The sequence below is a fragment of the Psammomys obesus genome, unplaced genomic scaffold (genome assembly GCF_907164565.1).
Source record: "Psammomys obesus unplaced genomic scaffold, mPsaObe1.curated_primary_1811, whole genome shotgun sequence".
Taxonomy (NCBI): Eukaryota; Metazoa; Chordata; class Mammalia; order Rodentia; family Muridae; genus Psammomys; species Psammomys obesus.
The window spans coordinates 23,360,678-23,381,314 of record NW_026596095.1 but is presented as its reverse complement, the minus strand read 5'-3'; the positions used below and the strand labels follow the sequence as shown (position 1 = coordinate 23,381,314).

Genomic DNA, 20,637 nt, shown 5'->3' with positions numbered 1-20,637 from the left:
TCTTTCTGATCTTAGTCTATCAGTTCTCATCAAAAGTGGCTGCTGATATCTTAATATTCTGTTTTTAATTTAATTTATTTTATTTTAAATTACACTTCATTTACTTTGTATCCTCCCTCTAGTTCCCTCCCTCCTCCCCTCCCAATCCCTCCTTTCTTCCTCCTCCTCCATGCATGACCCTCCCCAAGTCCACTGGTAGGGAAGGGGGGGGAAGGTGATTTCTTTACAAATTAATTCTCATTTTTGAACTACATAATAAATTTGGAATGACACATTTTCCTACGGTGTTTATTTTCTCTGGCTGCAATTCTTACTCCTTCCTTTGCACTGCATTAGGAATGCTGATATAGATGGAGTTCCACAGAGCCCACCTCACATGCTCATCTCATGTTTATATTTTCAGTTCTTCATAGCATCAGAATGTAAGTGGCACTTATCAGTCTTTTTTAATAGCTTCTCCCATGAGAAAGCTCAACTCATTTAACACTACTTTTTTTCTTTTTTAAAAATTCTTTATTAATTATACTTTATTCACTTTGTATCCCCCCTGTGGTTCCCTCCCTCCTCCCATCCCTCCCTTCCTCCACCCTCTGCATGCATGCTCCTCCCCAAGTCCACTGATAGGGTAGGTCTTCTTTTCCTTCTTCTGATCTTAGTCAATTAGGTCTCCTCAGGAGTAGCTGCATTGTCTTCCTCTGTGGCCTGGTAAGATTACACCCCCATTAGGGAGAGGTGATCAAAGAGCCAGCCACTGAGTTCATGTCAGAGACAACTCCTGTACCCCTTACTAGGGAACACACTTGGAAACTGAGCAGCCTATGAACTTCCTTTGAACAGAGGGTCTAGGGCTGGGCAGAGTGTTGGAATCCTTACAGAAGAAAAGGGAGATAGAAAGACCTGAAGAGGACAGGAACTCCACAAGGAGAACAACAGAGCCAAAATACCTGAACCTAGGGGGGCATGCAGAGACCGATATTCCAACTAAGGACTATTCTTAGGAATTTTGTTAATAAAGTTGTGATTATTTATTTTAGATAAAATTTCTATTTCAAATTCTCTTTCTTTTTGAGAATGGAGTTTATAGCTTTGGTATGCCCAAAATTCTTTTTATTTTTTCTTTTTAAATTGTGTTTCTGGCCTAATGGCTGCTTTTCATCATCATCATCATCATCATCATCATCATCATCATCATCATCGTCATCGTCATCGTCGTCATTACTAATTACAATTTTTTCACTTTGTACCAGCAGCTGTATCTTCCTCCCTCATCTCCTCCCAGTCCTATGCTCCCTCTGTCTTCCTTCCCTATGTCTCTCCCTCAGACAGCTGATAGGGGAGGTCCTCCTCTCCTTCCATCTGACCTTAGCCTATCAGGTCTCATCAGGACTGTCTGGATCTTCTTTCTCTGTGGCTTAGTAAGGCTCACCAGGGGAAGAGCATGCATCCAGTCAGAATCCTTCATTATGAGAGCATTCTGGCTACACTGTTAATGCTTTAGGCTTAATTTACTGCCTTTTGAGGACAGAGGTCGCTTGCAAGTAGAGTGTGGCCATTCACTTGAGTAAGAAACTCCAGCTCAGTGTCAAGGGTGCAGATGAAAGATATTTGTTCATTAGATGCTTTCATAATCATTCATGTGTATAATGGCATAAAACAAAGCATTTGTATTGACACTAAAATACAGATGCTGTCAATGTTCTTTTTCCCCTCTGTTGTCTAAATGTAGGGACCTGTAAGTTTTAAGCCAACAGAATGTTGCCTCCTCATCTTTTTCTTTTCCATTCCTGCTTTTAAAGTTTTAATTAAAATAGAATTTCAGCATGTATAACTACAACCTGCTGAGTCTGTTTAGTGCTGCTTGCACATAGGACTTCCAGGATGACCACGTGGTACTAGGTAACCATTCATTTTCTAGTAAGTCTTTCTTTCTGGAATGTTCATTTTCTTCTAGAATCTTCCCAGTTTCCCCTCTTATCCTCCAGTCATTCCTTCAAGTTCTCACTGTTTGTTGGGCATAGGCCCTTCTCTGCTAAGCCACTGAGGTTGGGCTAGCATGGGTGCTTAGCTCTTCCTGCTCTGCACAAACTCCCTCATGTTTTCTGGAAGCTTGTGCCATCGATATCCATTGTTTCAGGGAAAGCCCTGTCATGTGTTGAAGGCAGTTTTAGAAATGGAGACATCATGCTTGCCATTGACTTTATATTTTGGCATCTGTCTACCCTTAACCCACTCTTGACAACTTCATCTCCTTAAAATATCTCCAACTAAAATAAAATAGTTGGTTCATTTCACAGATAATCATTGAGTACCTATCAGGTTCAACAAGGAACAAAATATTAAATTCTTCCCTTTTTTGAGAATGGAAAAAGTTGTAGTGAGAAACTATATCCAATCACTATTCGTTTTCTCTGGAGCACATTACTAATGTCTCAACTAAAGTGGTAGTAGTATATGTGGCTAGGATATAACTATAGATGCATGTAAATTTGTTTTACATATAAATGCAAATTAAAACATAGACATAAATATCACATGTGAGAGTAATTATAAAAGATATACTCATTTGGTAAATATGTATATTTAAATTGGAATTCCTAAGGTGCTATATAATTTGTATGTAAATATATAATTTAAGCATATTATATATTTGTACTTGTATCTTTAGGAGCTATATAACTTGTATAAGTATAAAGTTACATATATATTATATACATAAATAATATAAGTTATATATAATGTAAATTATATATAACAACTTGTGTTTATATGGCCAAGATTATGGGTTTTTTTTGTAAATTCCCCCTAAGTATATAAAGTTTATTTGGTAAACAAGGCCAATTTTTTTTAACAATATAAAAGTTTTATTTTTTTCCTTAGAAAAGAAAAACTCACTTTTTATTTTACTCCGGAAAAGTTATGATTTTTATATTATGCACTTCTAATGGCTCTAGGTTAATTGTATCTGCTTCTTTAAATATTAACATCATGGCTAAAAGTTCTGTATCTTCTTCAGAGTTTTGAAAAGTTTTAGAAAAGGAAGAGAAGTTTCTGTTTACCTCAGCAATTTATGGAGGAGGGTATTTATAACTCATACAATCAAAAAATTTACAAATCACTCTGAATTTATCTGAAATTCAATAACCCAGCATTGAACTAGAATTGGTTTTATGTATGTTCAAAATAAAATACAGTGTGTATCTTAATAAATCCCCCAGAATAAAAGCAAACAAAACAAAATAAAAAGCACAGCTAGTGTATGAAGTATCATTGCAGTATATGAAAGTTTTATGTCACCCAGACTGGTCTTGAACTTGTTAAGAAGCCACAGGTGGTTGTAAACTCTTAATCCTCCAGATTCCACTGTCTACCATGCCTGCTTTAGTCAGCAATGTGGCTAAAACACAGGGCTTCATGCATTCTATCAAGCACTCTATGGGCCCAGCTACATGTCCTTGTTTTTTATCTATCTATCTATCTATCTATCTATCTATCTATCTATCTATCTATCTATCTATCTATCTATCTATCTATCTATCTATTACAATTTATTCACTTTGTATCCCACTGTAGCCCCTCTCTGTTGTCTCCTCCCAGTCCCACCTTCCTTCCTTCTTCTTCCCCAATGCCCTATTCCTCGTCCCCAGATAGGGAAGGACTTCCTCCCCTTCTCTCTGACCCTAGGTTATCAGGTCTCTTCAAAGCTGGCTGCATCATCTTCTTCTGGCCAGGCAAGGCTATATTTCTCCCCCTCCCCCAGGGGGAGGTGACTGAGAGCCAGCCACTGAGTTCATATCAGAGACAGTCCCTGCTCCTGTTAGTAGAGAACCCATTTGAAAACTGAGTCTGTGGCCTACATCTGAGCTGGGGTTTTAAGTCCTCTCCATGCATTGTCTTTGGTTGGTCTCTGCAGGCCCCCCTGGGCCCAGGATTTTTGGCTCTGGTGTTCTACTTGTGGAGTTCCTGTCCCCTCTAGGTCTTTCTGTCTTCCTCTTGTTCCATAAGATTTCAAAGTTTGGCTATGAGTCTCAGTATTTCTTTCAATACCCTGGTGGGTAGAGTCCTTTAGAGGTCCTCTGTGGAAGGCTTCTGTCCTGTTCCTTGTCTTCTCGTACTTCTGATATCTATCCTGTCTGCCCTTCTGAATGAGAATTAAGCAAAAAAATGGGCTGAGAAAAAAATTAGGGAAAAAACACTCTTCACAATAGTCACATATAACATAAAGTACCTTGGTGTAACTCTAACCAAGCAAGGGAAAGACCTGTATGAAAAAAAAAATGTCAAGCCTCTGAAGAAAGAAATTGAAGACGATATCAGAAGTTGGAAAGATATCCCATGCTCATAGATCTACCTATTAAAATAGTGAAAATGGATATCCTACTAAAAGCAAACTACAGAGTCAATGCAATTCCCATTGAAATGCCAGCACAATTCTTTACAGACCTTGAAATAACAATTTTCAATTTCATCCGGAAAAACAAAAACTCCAGAATTGCTAAAACAATCCTGTACAACAACAAATCATCTGGAGGTATCTCCATCCCTGATCTCAAGCTTTACTATAGAGGAACAGTAATAAAAACTACATGGTACTGGCATAGAAACAGACTGGTGGATCAATGGAATTGAATTGAAGACCCTGAAATAAACCCACACATCACTGGATATTTGATTTTTGACAAAGAAGCCAAAAGCATAAAATGGAAAAAAGACAGCATTTTCAACAAATGGATATAACTGGATGTCTACATGTAGAAAAATGCAAATAAACCCATTCTTATCACCCTGAACAAAACCAAAGTCCAAGTGGATCAAAGACCTCAACATAAAACCAGACACACTAACTTGGTTAGAAGAAAAAGTGGGGAAGAGCCTTGACCTCATTGGCACAGGAGACAACTTCTGAACAGAACACCAACAGCACAGGCTCTAAAATCAACAATTAATAAATGGGACCTCATGAAACTGAAAATCTTCTGTAAAGCAAAGGACATTGTCACGAGAACAAAATGACATCCTACAGACTCACATGTCCTTTTCAAAAGTATTAATCAAGTTTTGTCACTTGGATGAAAAGTTAACCAATATGATGACTAAAAAGATTTCTGAAATGTTTGATTAAATAAAATTAATTTTGTCAGTGTTGATGTTCATTGTATTGATTTTGGTGACTCTTATGCCATAGATTACTGATCAAGGGAATGGTTATTTTGGGGGAAAGATAATACTTTTCTTGAAAATTATTGTCAATTGAAGAGTTTCTGTTGCTCCTTTTGTGAGGAATACTGGTTTGAACACTCACACATCACAAAGCCATGGCTTCACCCCACTTAACCCACAGAGAAGCACTGGCCAGCTCTTCTTACCTTTCTCTGCTAATGCTGACAAATTAGAAAACATAGTAGGCTCCACATGTTGCCTTATCCAGAACCAATATTTTTGTCTAGCATTTATTTTTCTAGCAAGAATCTATGGAGTTTTATTCAGACAAAGGTAAAATACTTCTTTCTGAACAACAGTTGCAGCTGGGAAAGTCTCAATTGTTGCATGATAGGTTTTAATTTGCTGCCATGAACTTTGACTACATGGGTCCTCTACTCATGTGATTTGTTTGTCTCAGGAGCCCCTGCTGGTTGGTGTTTTGAGTCTGGGGTTTCTTTATTTTGGGAAAGTAATTAGTTTGGAAAGCCAACCTTATATTTGAAATTATGTTTTCCAATCATGTTTTGGGCTCTGTTTGCTCTTCTTGGGCATCTGTGTTCATCTAATTTCTGATTAACACCAGGCTTTCAGAATTGTTCCATGTTTGTTCTAACCCAGTGGTACATGCCGATAACTAATGTTCTAAAGAAATTATTTTCCTTAGACAATCTAGGATATCTTACTTGCTTATTGTAGAAGGGGATAGATACATATATTTAGTCTGAGGTCATGACCAATTCAGTCAAATTTATGATATATAAAAATATGATAGATGAATGACAGAGATTATGGATAGATAGATGATAGAAAGACAGATAGATGAATAGATAATAGATAGATAGATCATAGATAGATAGATAGATAGATAGATAGATAGATAGATAGATAGATAGATAGATAGACAAGATAGATAGGTAGATAGACAAGATAGATAGGTAGATAGATAGGTGATGGATGGATAGATAGATAAACGAGACTGACAGTTTCCCTGCTGCATCAAGATGGCCACAATATATGCATATATGTGATAAACTTAAAATCTAGAAATAGCCACTCTTGTGATTTTGATATAGAAATGGTTATTCCCATTCATTCATAGTAATATATATATATATATATATATGGAGAGAGAGAGAGAGAGCAAGAAAGAGACAGAGAGAGAGAGAGATGCATGAACCTTTAAGTTAACAATTTTGTCACTTGGATTTTTCAGGCTATATTATAAAAGTGTTTCTCAAAGTTAAATATTGTCTGATAGAGTTTTATTAGTGACATCTTTTATCTTACAGCATATTTTCTTTGTTTTCCTGGTGCCTATTTTGAGTTCAGTTTTCGGATTTTAGTCATAGAGATATCTTTTTATTGTATCCTTAGAATAAAAAACTCTTTATAACCCAACATTACAGAGGAATTCTTTTTTCCAAAGCAAGACTGCTATGGTAGAATGACTTGTTTGAAGGCATAGTAAGTAAACTCTATTTCTTAGTTCTTTCATCAATTAAAAAACAGTTTCATACAAGGTTCCACTATTTTGAATACAGAGAGAAAGAGTCAACAGAGGCATAATGGGACTACTCACAGAATAGTTTTAAATTGCGAGAGAAAGAAAAGCTCATTTTCATCTGTTGTAAACAAAACCAGAATTGGTAGAAGTCTGGAAATGTGGGGTGCTTTGTGCTGTCATTCAACTTTCACCAAATAGAAATAAGGCAAAACAAAAAGCAATTGTTTTTTTCTCAGAGGCAGCTCAAGTCTGCTCCATTACCTCCTTTTGCAGCTTTTCCAGTCTTCATCCTCAGCTTGGAGCTGGTGACTTCTTGTCTGGACATGATTGATAGCAAGCTCCAGAGTGGTCCTAGGTTCTTCCATCCCCAAACAAGAAGCTGAGTCAAAGCACACTGTTGGAACAGAAGCAGAGGTTATTTTCCTTATAGAAATAAAAACTTCTGAGTGAGGAAATAAGCTGGAGCAGGGAGAAGGTTTACCTGCTTAAAGATTATGGGTTCTTTGCCTCATTGGCACAGCACAGGCTTTTCTGTGCATGTTCTTTCTATTGTATGTTCTATCATGTGTTATATGTGTCATGAGTATCTTAGGTTTCTACCGAGGCTGTATGTTTTAGTGTTAGAGTAACTGTTGCACAAAGAAAAAGATGAACAAAGTGAACGAGATTCTCTCTGTAAAAAGGGTGGGCCAGACCCCAATCAGGACTAGCAAGCACAATAAGCCAAAACGGGCTTTGTCTTTTATCACTGACATAAGTGACGGCTGTGTCCCAGCCCACTCCAGTAGCTCGATTTCACAATCTGGTGAGACTGAGTGATCTGTGTGGGGGAGGTACAGGACGTAGACCTTTATTGGGCTGAACACCTTTAAAGGAAACACCAACAGTGACAACAATTTGTTTCTCATATTATCACAAGTTACGTTTGAAAACTGTGAAGTACCTCTACACCTATTGTGTGTGAGGCTCCAGTCTTCTCTGCCAACTTTTTTTTCCATATGCTAATTTTGTAAGGGTTTTTATAAGGCTCTGTGGAACTTACTTTCTGTCCTATTTATCTGCCAGAAAATGGGACTCTAACGCTGCCTAGCCATCACTACCTCTGACTCTTCTCCATTTTCATTCCCTTTAGGCAAAGACTACCAAGAACTTCCCTTCCCTTTCCTTGATTATCTGGATGTTACATTTATTGTAATGAAGAGAAGTACACCATGGATAACCATGAGGTTTCTCAGTACAAATGGATTAGAAAAGAACATAAAATTAGACAGGAGTTACGGGAACTGCAGGAGAGCCAAGCAGATAGGACTATAAATTGCTTGTCCCAGAAAATGTCACAAATGGTTGGATAGGTGTCCTTTCACTCCAAGGTGGAAAGCTTCTTTCCCTGGAGAGACATAAGCATCTACCTCCTCCTTAAAATGCCTAATGATGACAAACTGAAGTATGATTCCAGCTAAGTACACCTTTGGGAATCAATGAGTTTATTGGGATTATTTATAAAATTTATGTGAGGGGCTATTTATGGGAACATGGGGGACTCCAAAGCAACTTTATCAGAATGTCTTTGGCCAGTATGGGTTATGGCTTCCCCACAGCTGATATTCTCCCTTTCAGTGGACCTTTGCCAGCCTGCATACCTAGTACTGACTGAGACCCAGATACCACAAGCAATTAGGGCAGAACGGTATGCAAATGGGAAGTGCAGAGGGAGTGGCCCAGGCTTCCCAGTCACTTCTTCTGTGATGGAACGTTGGTACCGACAGGTTAGCTAGTGATGGTCAAGATCTTTTCCTGCAAACAGGCACAGCAGATCTAATGAAGATGACAGCCGATTTGCCTAGAGCACTACATTCTAGAATACTCTAAGCAGGCAGTATACGCAGAGATAGGAATTAAGCAACATCTTTTGTGTTGTGGGCCTTATACCTGGGCTTCTAAGCTCAGAAGCTTAGAGCTCTCAGCCTTTAAGCACTAAAGGTATATAGTTTTAATCTTTTAATATCAAAGACATATTGTTTTAGGTAAGTGGTTCTCAGTCTCCCTATGCTGAGACCCCTTATTATAGTTCCTCGTGTTCTGATGACCCCAACTATGAAATTATTTTCATTGCTACTTCATAACTGTATTTTTGCTACTGTTTTGAATAATAATATAAATATCTAATATGTAAGTAGTCCTAAGCAAACCCTATAAAAGGGTCATTTCACCCCGAAAGTGGTTGCAACCCACAGGTTGGAAACCACTGTTTTAGATTATTAGGGCATAGGCTTATTGGTTTAGGCTTCAGCTGACAATACTGAACAGTTAGTTAAGAGTTCCAGCTCCTGGACTTTGGATACTGAAACCCCAAGCTTTTGAAAGCTTGGTAGCCCTCTTACACCTCCAGCTTTGGGGACTGTCAGTCTTCATAGTCTCAGGGCATCCCACCTTTGGATGCTCACAGTCTCTGTTTCTCAATACGCTCCCAGTTCTTAGTGGTCTTAGCTTCTGGCCCTTTACGCTCAGCCACTCTGAATCCTTTTACAGTGCCTCCTCTTTCTCTGAGCTCTGGATATTCTGGCCTTTTTCCTGGGTTCTCAGAAATGTTTTTCTTTTTTCTTTTTCTCATGACCTAACTCACAGCTCTCCTCTTTTGTTTGTATAGCAAATATTCCATATAGTTTTTTTTTTAATTTTTTATTATAATTTTTATTTTTTATCTTAATCACAGGTTATTTACTTAGTATCCCAGCCGTAGCCTCCTTCCTCATTCCTTCCCAATTCCACCCTCTCTCCCTCATCTCCTCCCTGCCCCTTTCTAAGTCTACTGATTGGGGAGGTCCTCCTTCCCTTCCATCTGACCCTAGCTTATCAGGTATCTTCAGGACTGGCTGCAATGTCTTCCTCTGTGGCCTAGCAAGACTGTTCCTCCCTTGATTTGGGGGGGAGGTGGGTCAAAGAGCTAGCCATTGAGTTCATGTCAGAAATAGTCCTTGTTCCCCTTACTAGGGAACCCACTTGGATACTGAGCTACTATGGGCTACATCCAAGCAAGGGTTCTAGGTTATATCCATACATGGTCCTTGGTTGGAGAAACAGTCTTTCTTCCTCCCAAATGCTGCCAAATCTAGTTCTGGAAGCGACTGGAGTCTTCTCTGCACTGCCTGTGATAAGACAAGTGGCCACAAAAAACCATTTAGGACAGTGGTTTTCAAGCTGTGGAGTCGTGACCCTTTGAGAAATAAACTACCCTTTCACAGGGGTCACCATGACCACTGGAAAACATAGATACATTACAATTCATAGCAGTAGCAAAATTACTGTTATGAAATAACAATGAAAATAATTTTATGGTTGCGGGGTAACCACAACACAAGAAACTGTATTACATTTGGAAGGTTGAGAACAACTGATTTAGTTGGCAACTTAATGATTCCAATGCTGGAGGTAAGGGTGACATCAATATGTAGGTGATAAGCCTCCAAAAGAGTAGCTCCTAATACAGCTAAGAAAGCCAGGACACACCTGTGCTAAGATTATAATTCCATCCATCATGGCATGCGTTACAGTTTAATCCTCACAGATTCCATACCAACCACAGGCCTCATATAGGCCAGATCTTTTTTTTCCTTTTGATCATAAACTGTCTGCTGATTCACTAGGGTGTTACTCCCCATCTCCCTTACCTTACTAGAGCATGTCATGTTATGACATGATCGAAAGCAGCTAGGGCGAGGAAACATTGGAACAGCCTCAGATGACCTCAACAGAGCTTATCAAGTATAAAGATAAGTTTTCTAGCCACTGAAGGCTGGAGTACTTAGGTATGGATAACGTCATGACTCTTGCTGAAGTGGCATCAGCATTGGCGGTTCCAGTGTTCCCACGGCAGCTTGAACTTCCTCCGGTCATCTTTGAAATGTTCAAAGCAGCCAGGTGACCATCATGACCTTAGATTGGGTCACCTAGAGGGGTGTAATATAGTTGAAAGCTCCATACTCATAGCAACCTCCATAAGGTAAGGATCTGTTAGGAGCCATTTAAGGGGCCAGATGCCTGCTGGAGTCAGTTTTGTTTATTCCCAGGGAAAGCGAACAGAGATACCAGTAGCAACGCTATTCCTAACAGTACCTAGCAGTGCAAAATTCTTGGCTAAAGACCCACGAGAAGAGTTGGGTCCCTCTAATCTGTCACAGTGTAATTCTATGGTTTTACATATTAACAACTTTACTTAGAAGGAAGACAACTGCTCCAGTTTGTTTGGACTGAGGTGAGGTAGAGGGTTTCCTGGCATATGGTATTTTCAGCACCGAAGCCAAAAAACTCCTAGGTATAAACTGGGAAGGGTGGCTTCCCCTATCTGAAGGCAGAAGAAAAGACACAAATGCAGGAATAGGAAAGAAGCAGTCACTCATACTGGCTGGGATTGGTGATGGTTGGTTATCTTTGATGAGCTGGATACTGTTGACTTTTGTGACATGGTCTTGACACTGTCTTTATAATGGCACAATAGCCCTGTCTGGTGACATAAAGATTTCATCAATACAAAAGCAAGACCCCATGCTGGAAAGCCAAGCTTTTTTTCACTTTCCCAGTCCAGTTTTTGTAGTGACACCTTTTTTATTTTGCAATCCCCCCCCCCATTTTTGGGGGGTGGAGTATGAGTGATACTTTGAGGTGATTCTAAAAGTTACAGATATGACCTCATTCTGAAAATCCCAATTCCAAAATGATCTGAATAAATACACTTTAGGTATTAAGACAATGTGCAGTTAAAAAGGGGGGGCTCATTATTTATCACCTTTTTTCTTCAACTGAGAACAATGGATAACTGAGAGTAAGTGCTGTTACTGTATGTTAAACAAGGCAAACACCAGTCACTTTACCCATCTTTAAGCTCTGAAACCATACTAAAATATTTCATTATTCCTAGATTTTTCCATAGATAATTCATTTGAATTGAATGGAACTAATTATGAACACCCATATTTCACTATTTTTATTTCTGTGCACATGTATCTGTGTAAGGAGATGCACATATGTATGAGTGTCTAAGGAGGCCAGAAGTCAGCAGATACCCTGGAGCTAGAGTCACAGGAAGTTGTGAGCTGCTAGATAGAGTGCTGGAACTGAACTTGGGTCTTCTGGAACAGCAATAAGGGCTCTGAACTGCTAGGTCATCCAGCCAGCTGTGTATTCCAACATTAAACCTAGTAGGGACAGTTATTTTACTTAATACTTGTTCTATAATTATAGTTTAGCCCAGCCTCTCCTGGAACTCATTATGTAACCCAGGCTGGACTTGAACTTTTATCATAACTACCTTTTCCCTCTCGAAAATTTTGGGATTACAGATGGAATAGCCTTTCCGAGCTTATAATTAGTTCTCAGAAATTTGAATATGTATATACAAGTTATTACTTCGGCTTAAATTATTCCAACTGAACTTTTTCTTTATAATTGTCATGGGAAATGAATTTTCTAATATTCTGCTGGTTTATTAATAGCAATAAAAAACTGTGATATTTGGAATTTTGTGAACATTTGACAAGCAGACGAACATATAATCATATAACTGATGTGGCTTAGTCACAACTGTTACAATAGTATTTAATCAAGAAATATTGTCTTAATAATTAAGATTATTGTTTCAAATTGTCCTAGCCTCAGTTCTGTACTGATGAAATTTATTCTACAGCACTTGGTCTTTTAGCAGGGGATGGAATGATAGTAACATGCATTTATGAAAACTTTTCCAGGTCCTGAAGACTACCTTGAAGTCAGCATTCAAACAGACTTAAGAGCAAACTATTCTGAGAAAACAAGTGGACAGAAGCAAACTGATGACTTGGAAACTTCAAGACCATCTGTACCTCAGGCTCTAGTGCTTCCAGGGGAAATTCCATGTGAGGTCAGTGATGGTGGCCTTTATTTAAGTGCCCTGTTTTCGTAAACACCACATATCACTGTGATGTGATTCCCAGTTAAGCTAGCATTTTAGTTTATGCTTTTTCACAACTACATCCTCAGAACCTAGAATAATATCTAGCACCCAGTAGACATTTCATATAGATTTGTTGAATAATTGTACACCAGAGAATGTCCAAATGCTTTTATTTTATTATGCTTTTTAAGCAAATGTGACCTGACACTTTAAAAAGATACCTACCTACTACATATACTAAGCTACATTTAATAAATTGATTTAACAATAAGCAGATTAAATATTTTATTTTCCTTAAAATATTTCCTTTAAATATTTATTAAAAATTATTTTTCAATCCACTGTTGAATAGTACTTAAAATCATTCATTTTTGACGACCATTTTAAAATTGTACATGTATTATTGAATGGTGACATCATACAAGGTGGAATAATAAATCTCTCAGGAATAAGTGTACAGTTAGAGGGGAAGATTTGGAGAAAGTAACAAAATAAAAGCATTCCTGATGTTTCTTTTCCTGTGCCTTTCGTTGATTGGTCCACTAAAAGAAACCACTGGAAGAGCTTGAGTCTCAGTGCAGGATCTCAATACATATGGTTGTTCTTGGGTGGAAAGCCAACAGAATAAAAAAGCCTTTTGGGAGGTGCAAAAAAAATATAGTGCATCTATAAAAGGATTTACATGACCTGCTATCAGGAGGTCTCTTGATGGCTGCTGATGTTGGCCCCTCAACCCTGTGGTCAGAGAAGCTGAACATTCTGTAGGTTGCTGATATTTAAATCGCCTACTTCCACCCAGCAAGCTGTTATAGCAAAAGACTTGCTCATTTACATCACATTACTGTCAGTTATAGAGGAAGAAGAACCACTCAGACACGGCCACAGACATGCCGGGAATTTGCACTGTATACTTGTGAGATACCAGGCATATATGTATAGGCAAAGAGAAGTTACCACAGCCAAAAAAATAGGTAGCTTACATTGGGCAGGAAAAGGCTAAATAGCCAAAGCTGGCTGCAACTATGGAGTCAGAAACAATAGAAGAAACAGGGAAAAATGGTAATAAAAGCAATGTGATTTAGTCTCAAATAGATGAAATCAAAGCAGGAAATAAAATAACTCTAAGAGTAAAAATAGTTTCCCAGGAGTTATGCAATGAGTCTAAATAGCTGATTTTAAAAATATCTGCTGCAGTATAATTTGGGTATTAAAAACTCTCCCCTTACTAGTTATACAAAATATTGAAGTCTAATAGCAAGCTTCAGTTGCCCTTAAGCAGACATACCTTATTCAGAAGAATAGTCTGGGGTCCTTTCAATAGATCAGTCATGGGCTTTTTTATTTTATTTTACTTTTATGGATGTGGATAGAATTATTTCAGGACCTTGTAAAGTTAGATTATTTCAATATCAAATCTCTCTTGAGAACCCTACTGTCTAAAAAAAAATCCTAGAAGTTATAAGATCATATAAAACATCTTAAACCCAGCATCATATTCCAAAATTTCAAAATAATCTCATCCTTTGGACCCAAAATAGTTATCTCAGACAAATCTTGAGCTCTCAGTAAGTATATCTTAGTATAATTTGAATCCATATACTGTTGCCAAGCACCACAGAAAAGACCATTTGGTTCCAGCTGAGTGAAAATTGTGTTTCTGGTTTCCCTGGAGAATGCTCAGTATATGCCAATTTTCTGAAATGACAACCTTTGAACTTCACCTCATTTCTGGGAAGTCTTCTAGGTAGTGGGTAGGCACAGAGCAGAGACCAATGCCCCTTCTTCTAAAAGTGATAACTGAGCTTTCTCTGGAACCCAAAAACTTCCAGAGTTTATCAGTGCTAGCCCTGACAGTTTCTAGGTAAATGGAAGTGAGCCTCATTCACACCTAGCACTGTTAAACCCATTTTGCAGTTCTATGTGTCCACCATGCAGACTTGGCCAAGTGTCCAATAGCGGCACAGACTTCCTTCCCTTTGATGAGAATTAGCTTACTTGCTGCCTCCCAACCCCGCCCCTGCCCCATGCTCCTCCCCTTATAGTGGCTTGGTCTGTGGACCTGCCTCCTAGGTATTTCAGCTCACCATCATTTCAGCTCACCATCTGTTCTGTTCTGTGGAAGCAGATTCCGTAAATTGCTAACTGAGTTGGAGCTCTAAGCTGTTCCCTGCCTATGATCCCAGGAGCTGGCAAGCATTGATCCTTCCACTGTGTAACCTTTCCCACAACCTTTGTGTCCACAGACTATCAATCCCTAAACCTTGACAATCTTGTGCTGCTTCAAAACAGGAGAAAAATGTTCTCTTTAGAATTGATCCATTGTTTTCTTTATAAGGGTTGTTTCCTAACTCTTTGAGAAAGAAATAAGTGGGTTTTCTGTGTAAGCCTCAACTGGCTTCTGTGTACATCCTTTCTTTAAGTTTTCTTAGAATTGCATACTTCATTGTATTTTAATATAGAGCCTTTTTATTTGTTTATAGCTTAGGAATTTGGTTTTGTAGCATATTACTCTGGATTTTTGCATTGTGAGTGACAGATATAGGCAATATGTTGTTAAGTCTGCAAAAGGTATCTATTGTTCAAATAATGCAGTCATTTTCACCTTTCTGATGAAATTCACATGGAAGGAGTTAGTTCGTTGATGGTATCTAGATCAGTATCTTTTTGCATGTTCTGCCCACAGTCAAAGATGTGACTCTATGAAAGTCTTTGGCAAATTCCCATGGATAGTAGTTCTCCACCGGGAAGAGGTCTACCTTTTTTTTATATGGGGAGATGATAAGCAATTGTGCAAGCATCTCTGATTGTCACAATCACCACTGACATCTAGTTGATAGAAACCCAGAAGCTAAAAAGTCTGTTACATAATACTCATGACAGACAGTAGCTTATCTTATCCAAAGTAGCAATTCTACTGAAGTTAAATCTTGTCTCCTGGTGTACACCTACAACGAATGAGTCACCATCACTTCTGCCTAATGGTGACACCAAGAGCTCATGCTCCTTTCTGTGGCGTCTGTGAAGTTGTCACAATTGTCCTGAACTCACTTGCTTTGTGAGAAATGTCAGATCTTTAGTAGCAATTCCACTAACGCCTTTCACACCTTTTACATAAGGTTTCCAGAAGCACTATCCTCCAATCTCTCACCTCTCCTGCTATTGCTGTGAGTCCCCATCAAGGATTTGGTAGGGATGTCTCTATGTCCTTTGCAGAAGCACTGACCTAAAAAATAGTTGAGAGTAGGCTTCTTTTCTTCGTCTTGTTTTATCTGTGTGGAAGAACCTTCATATCGCTGTTCTTCCCTTTTTTTTTTTTTTTAATTCTGTCTCTGCTGGTATGGGACAGATTGGTGTCAACTGCAGAAGCCTATGCAGTAAGTTTAACAATCCCATGAACTTATCTTTGTTGAGCAGGCATCTCTTAACAAAAATTAGTCACAAATGTATGAAAAACAATAGGTCACTGTGCAAAAGCCTTAGTGGGGTAACAGTGATGTACTGGAATCTCAATCTTCTACTTGTGTTTAAATTTCAGCCCAAAGACCCTAGGAAAACCCCAGTGTTAGGGTTGTGTGGCAGAGATATATGGCTGGTTCATAAATCACGCCACAGGTTCCACATGAGAGGTTTTATTAGGGGAAGGGAGGGGCCACAGAGACTGTCTCTGGGTGAGGTGGGGAAAGAGGGAGAGAAAGAGAAGGAGGGGCGAGTCCTTTTATAAGGTGAGCCAGTGCATGTGCAGAACGAACAGGTGTTTGCCACAGGTGGTCCATTTGCCAGGTGGTCCTGTCGCCACTGATTCTGGAGTTGGCTTCACAGATGCCTGATGTCAGGTCCCCTGGGGATGCCTGTTTCCCAATCCCAACACCCACTACATACATGCTTCATTATAGACCAAACCACAGTCCTTTTGATAAAATTTTAAGTTTTGTGAAAAATACAGCAGCCTTTAGCGTTTACAATAGTGGTGATCATAACCTATTCTCTCTGAATTCTTAGACCCCTCCTCCCCTCAATAAAGGGCACCAACACAGGGGTGAGAAGCACTAAATGGCAGCTTCATGATTGACTAAAAAAAAAAAAAAAACAAAAACCCAAATTTATGCCATTTGAACATCCTAACTCTTTCTCCTTGGATCAAATGTGCCCATGCAACTGAAGACAGATCTTCTCTTGGGTTAGGCTGCTGACTGCAGGGAGACGCAGGTATATATAAGGCCAGCGTGGAGGGCGGTAAGGAATAGAGCCCAGCTTACTCAGTTCAAAACTTGTCATCTTTATACAGACGTATTTCATTTTAATTTTTAGAACATCAGAGGACGTGTTGTGTCCATAATTCTCAGAAGATATAAACATTTTGTAAAAATTTAAAAATGCTATCAGAGTATCTTGGATGAGGAGAACTAACAAAGAAGAGCAAGCTTGGCTTAGTAATGGCCGAAAGGCAGCTGTAGAGGAGTTAGTGCTCACTTGAAAGTTCTAAAATTCTTGCAAGCTAAAAACGGGAGGAAGTATACTACAAAATCCGAGTTAGACTTTGGTAGAAGGCATAGCTATGAGGAGGAAGAGGGAAAAAAAGAGATGGTCAACAGAGCAACATCATCTGTAAGCAGGACCAGCTGCCTTACCTGCAGTACAAAACGAAAATGCCAAGCCATTTGTTCAGATTAGTTTGCATTTAGCACATCAAACCAATGGCAGGGCCCTGTAGGGCCTGTGTGACTGCTCAGGTCTTAGCTGGTACAAATGAAGATTTGGGTACTTCATTTAGGCTGTCTTGTGTTTGGAATTTTCGCTGGAATGGTTGAAAGGTGGAGTCCTGCCCTCTATTAGGGAGGAGGTCTGACGCACAGGAACCAGCACACATGGGGCTGCCCATGATTGAGAATGGATGAGCCAGCTTAGAGAAGAAAATGTTTGGAGAGCATGCCTGTGCTTATCAACTTTATAGAGTTGAACAAGGCGTGGCTTAGGCACTGAAAAGAACGCTGAAGAATCTTAAACCCTGGCTACTGAAGGCTAGAGCCAAAATGGAGTGTGAAGTCATTGTTCGGGGTTGAGGTGACAGATGTGAGGATGTTGGACATGGGAAGAGCAGATGGGACCATGTTCCTTATCTCCTGACATGTTATATCCCAGAGGCAAGGACAGTTAAGATGCAATGATAATAATTTCTTTGAGGCAGGATCTGTTCTCTTTGTGTATAGCTGTTAAAGAGAAAATTAAATCAAACTTGGATAAATATTTGGGTTGTGACTGTGACGGATGGGCGATGCCTAAAGTGTACCTGGTGTCAGGTAAATGATTGAGCGTATTAACATACCACTTGTAGAAAGGCCTTGGTATAACATTGTAAGATGTAAGTTTTATGAGCGTGAGATCCTGCCTAAAGCAACAACACTGTAAGAAAATTTAAATCGATAGCTTTTTAATATATATGATATCATGAAAGCATATCAGCGAGTTTCCTATATATCGTCAGGATGAATTTACTATGACAACAGCTTTTAAGAGATGATAGCAGAGACAGTCATAAAATATTTCACTTTTCAGAGTCGAAAAGCAGAATATAAGGAATGATGTGGATTTGAAAGTTATATAATTTTTTTTAAAGAATTGCACTTTATTTATTTATCTAACTTTATTTTATGGGCATTACAGACAGTTGTAAGCTACCATGTGGGTGCTGGGAATTGAACCCGGGTCCTTCGGAATGGCAGTGTTCTTAACCACTGAGCCATCTCTCCAGCCCTATAATTCCTAACAGTTTTTATAATATAATCCTAAATTGCTCTGCTTGTGACAGAGAACAGCTGTAGTTTTCTCCATTTCAGGGTGTGTGTGAGCGTGTATACATGTGTGTGTGAGCCTGTCTGTGCTTGTGTATTTATGTGTGTGTGTATGCACTGCATGCATACACGTGTCTGTCTATTTGTATGAATATGTGTGTGCTTATGTGTACATATGTGTGGATATCTATTTGGGTTCAAGAAAATGTCTTTATAGAAAAGGTGTTTATCATAATGTCTATAAAAGAGATGGACATCCAAAAGTGTTTATCCATTCTTAATGTCTATATTAACTGCACTCTTCCCAATTGCAGTAATTGTTCTGGATTTAGTCCCCAAACTGTGGTCTCCATATTATTACCTTTGTTCACAGATCACACTTCTCCAACATAATTAAAGCTTGAAATTTTTAGTCGTGTAACTTTCATCATCTCAGAAGCCCTCATGGTCCCTAAAGTAAGCAAATACCCAGAGAAATTCTACTATACAAACTGTGGAGCTATACAACATTAAGATTTTTTATTATATTTTAATTGCTAGAGGTCCTAAAGTTAAATTTGTTTTCACACATACACACTAACACTCACACAAACACACACACACATACACACACACACATACACACACATACAGAGAAAGGGAAATGAAACTGTTAAAATGTCAAGAGAATGTCCTTGGGAAAGGAATTGCCTGCTGGCTTAATTACTGTCAATCTGCTAGTCTGTATAATGGGTTTGATACCCTACAGTGGGAAGCCAGGTACAGGAAGAGGCAAGGGTAAATTACATAACTTATGTTCTCACTGTTTCTCAGTTGCAAAGCATGGTTTGGGGATGGAAGAGGATTTGATAGATATCAAAGTGATAAATGTAAAATGCAACGAGCCAGGCGTTTATGTGTTTATATCTGGACATGGTTGAAAACACAAATAGGGCAGACTTATTTACTGACAGTGTAAGATTTTGATCACTAATGTAGCAGGCACTTTGGTGAAGAACAAATCTTTGAAATGCTTAACATATAGCATTTTTACCTTAAGAATCCTGGAGAGATATTCATTCTGTTGAAAGATGACCTAATTGGTGAAATTCTGGAAGTTGAATTTATATCACACAGCAAGTGCCTCCGAACACGGCCAGCACAGTGGAATAAGGGCGTCTGGCAAATGAAAGCTGCAGGTGAGAATTTCTGTGTTTTAATAAGAATAAAGCCTCTCCCTGAGGTCCTTTCCTGTGATTTATGATAAATGGTTTCACTTCCCTACAGAAACCGAGTTTGCTCTGCAGGTGCTTCCTGTGTTAATTCTCACGTGGTCAACATTGTTATTATTAATCTGATTTGCAAAAGTGAGATTGTGTAAATCTTTAGAACTTGGTTTGTATACCATTTAGGGAAATGGCAACCAGTAACATCGAACATCATTAAATATGTCAGTGGAGAATATTTTGACATATAGTAGCTATTAAATACAGAATTAAAATATTTCCTTATGTAACATGAGGATCCACTGATATTTAATTTTTAGTAAAGAATTTTGTTTCCTTTACTTCTGTCTCCATTCCTAGCATTGGAAAATTTTTGGCTGTTTTGTAAAACATAATTCTTTTTCAGTATTTTCTTTTTTGTTTGGTTTTTGTTGTTGTTGTTTTATTTTTTACTTTTAAATAAAATACATTTATTTCTTTTTTATTATCTTTTTTATTTTAATTATACTTTATTTACTTTGTATCCCCCCTCTATTTCTCTCCCTCCTTCCCTCCCAATTCCTCCCTTCCTCCCCCTTTGCCACACACTCCCCTCCCCAAGTCCACTGGTAGGGGAGGGTTTCCTTTTCTTCCTTCTGATCCTAGTCTGTTCGGTCTCATCAGGAGTGGCTGCATTGTCTTCTTCTGTGGCCTGGTAAGGTTGCTCTTCCCTCAGGGGGAGGTGATCAAAGAGCAGGCCAATCAGTTCATGTCAGAGACAGTCCCTATTCCCATTACTATGGAACCCACTTGGACACTGAACTGCCATGGGCTTCATCTGTGCAGGGGTTCTAGGTTATCTCCATGCATGGTACTTGGTTGGAGTATGAGTCTCAGGAAAGACCGCTGTATTTTCTAATCATGACAGCACTTCAACAGATATTTTTTTCTCATTTTCTTATATTATTTGTGAAGTTAATCATTTGATTACTCATCTTTGCTCTATGCTAAGCTGTGTTGAATTCCAAATTTTAC

General features: G+C 38.7%; 1 protein-coding gene across 1 annotated transcript in view; it reads left to right on the top strand.

Moving 5' to 3' along the window:
- Positions 1–20,637, top strand: part of Bank1 (B cell scaffold protein with ankyrin repeats 1) — a 266,039-nt gene that overhangs the window by 53,918 nt on the left and 191,484 nt on the right. The window contains exons 4-5 of the mRNA XM_055628076.1: positions 12,445–12,596; positions 19,458–19,596. Of these exons, the coding sequence (XP_055484051.1) occupies positions 12,445–12,596; positions 19,458–19,596 (291 nt within the window). The remainder of the gene's footprint in view (positions 1–12,444; positions 12,597–19,457; positions 19,597–20,637) is intronic.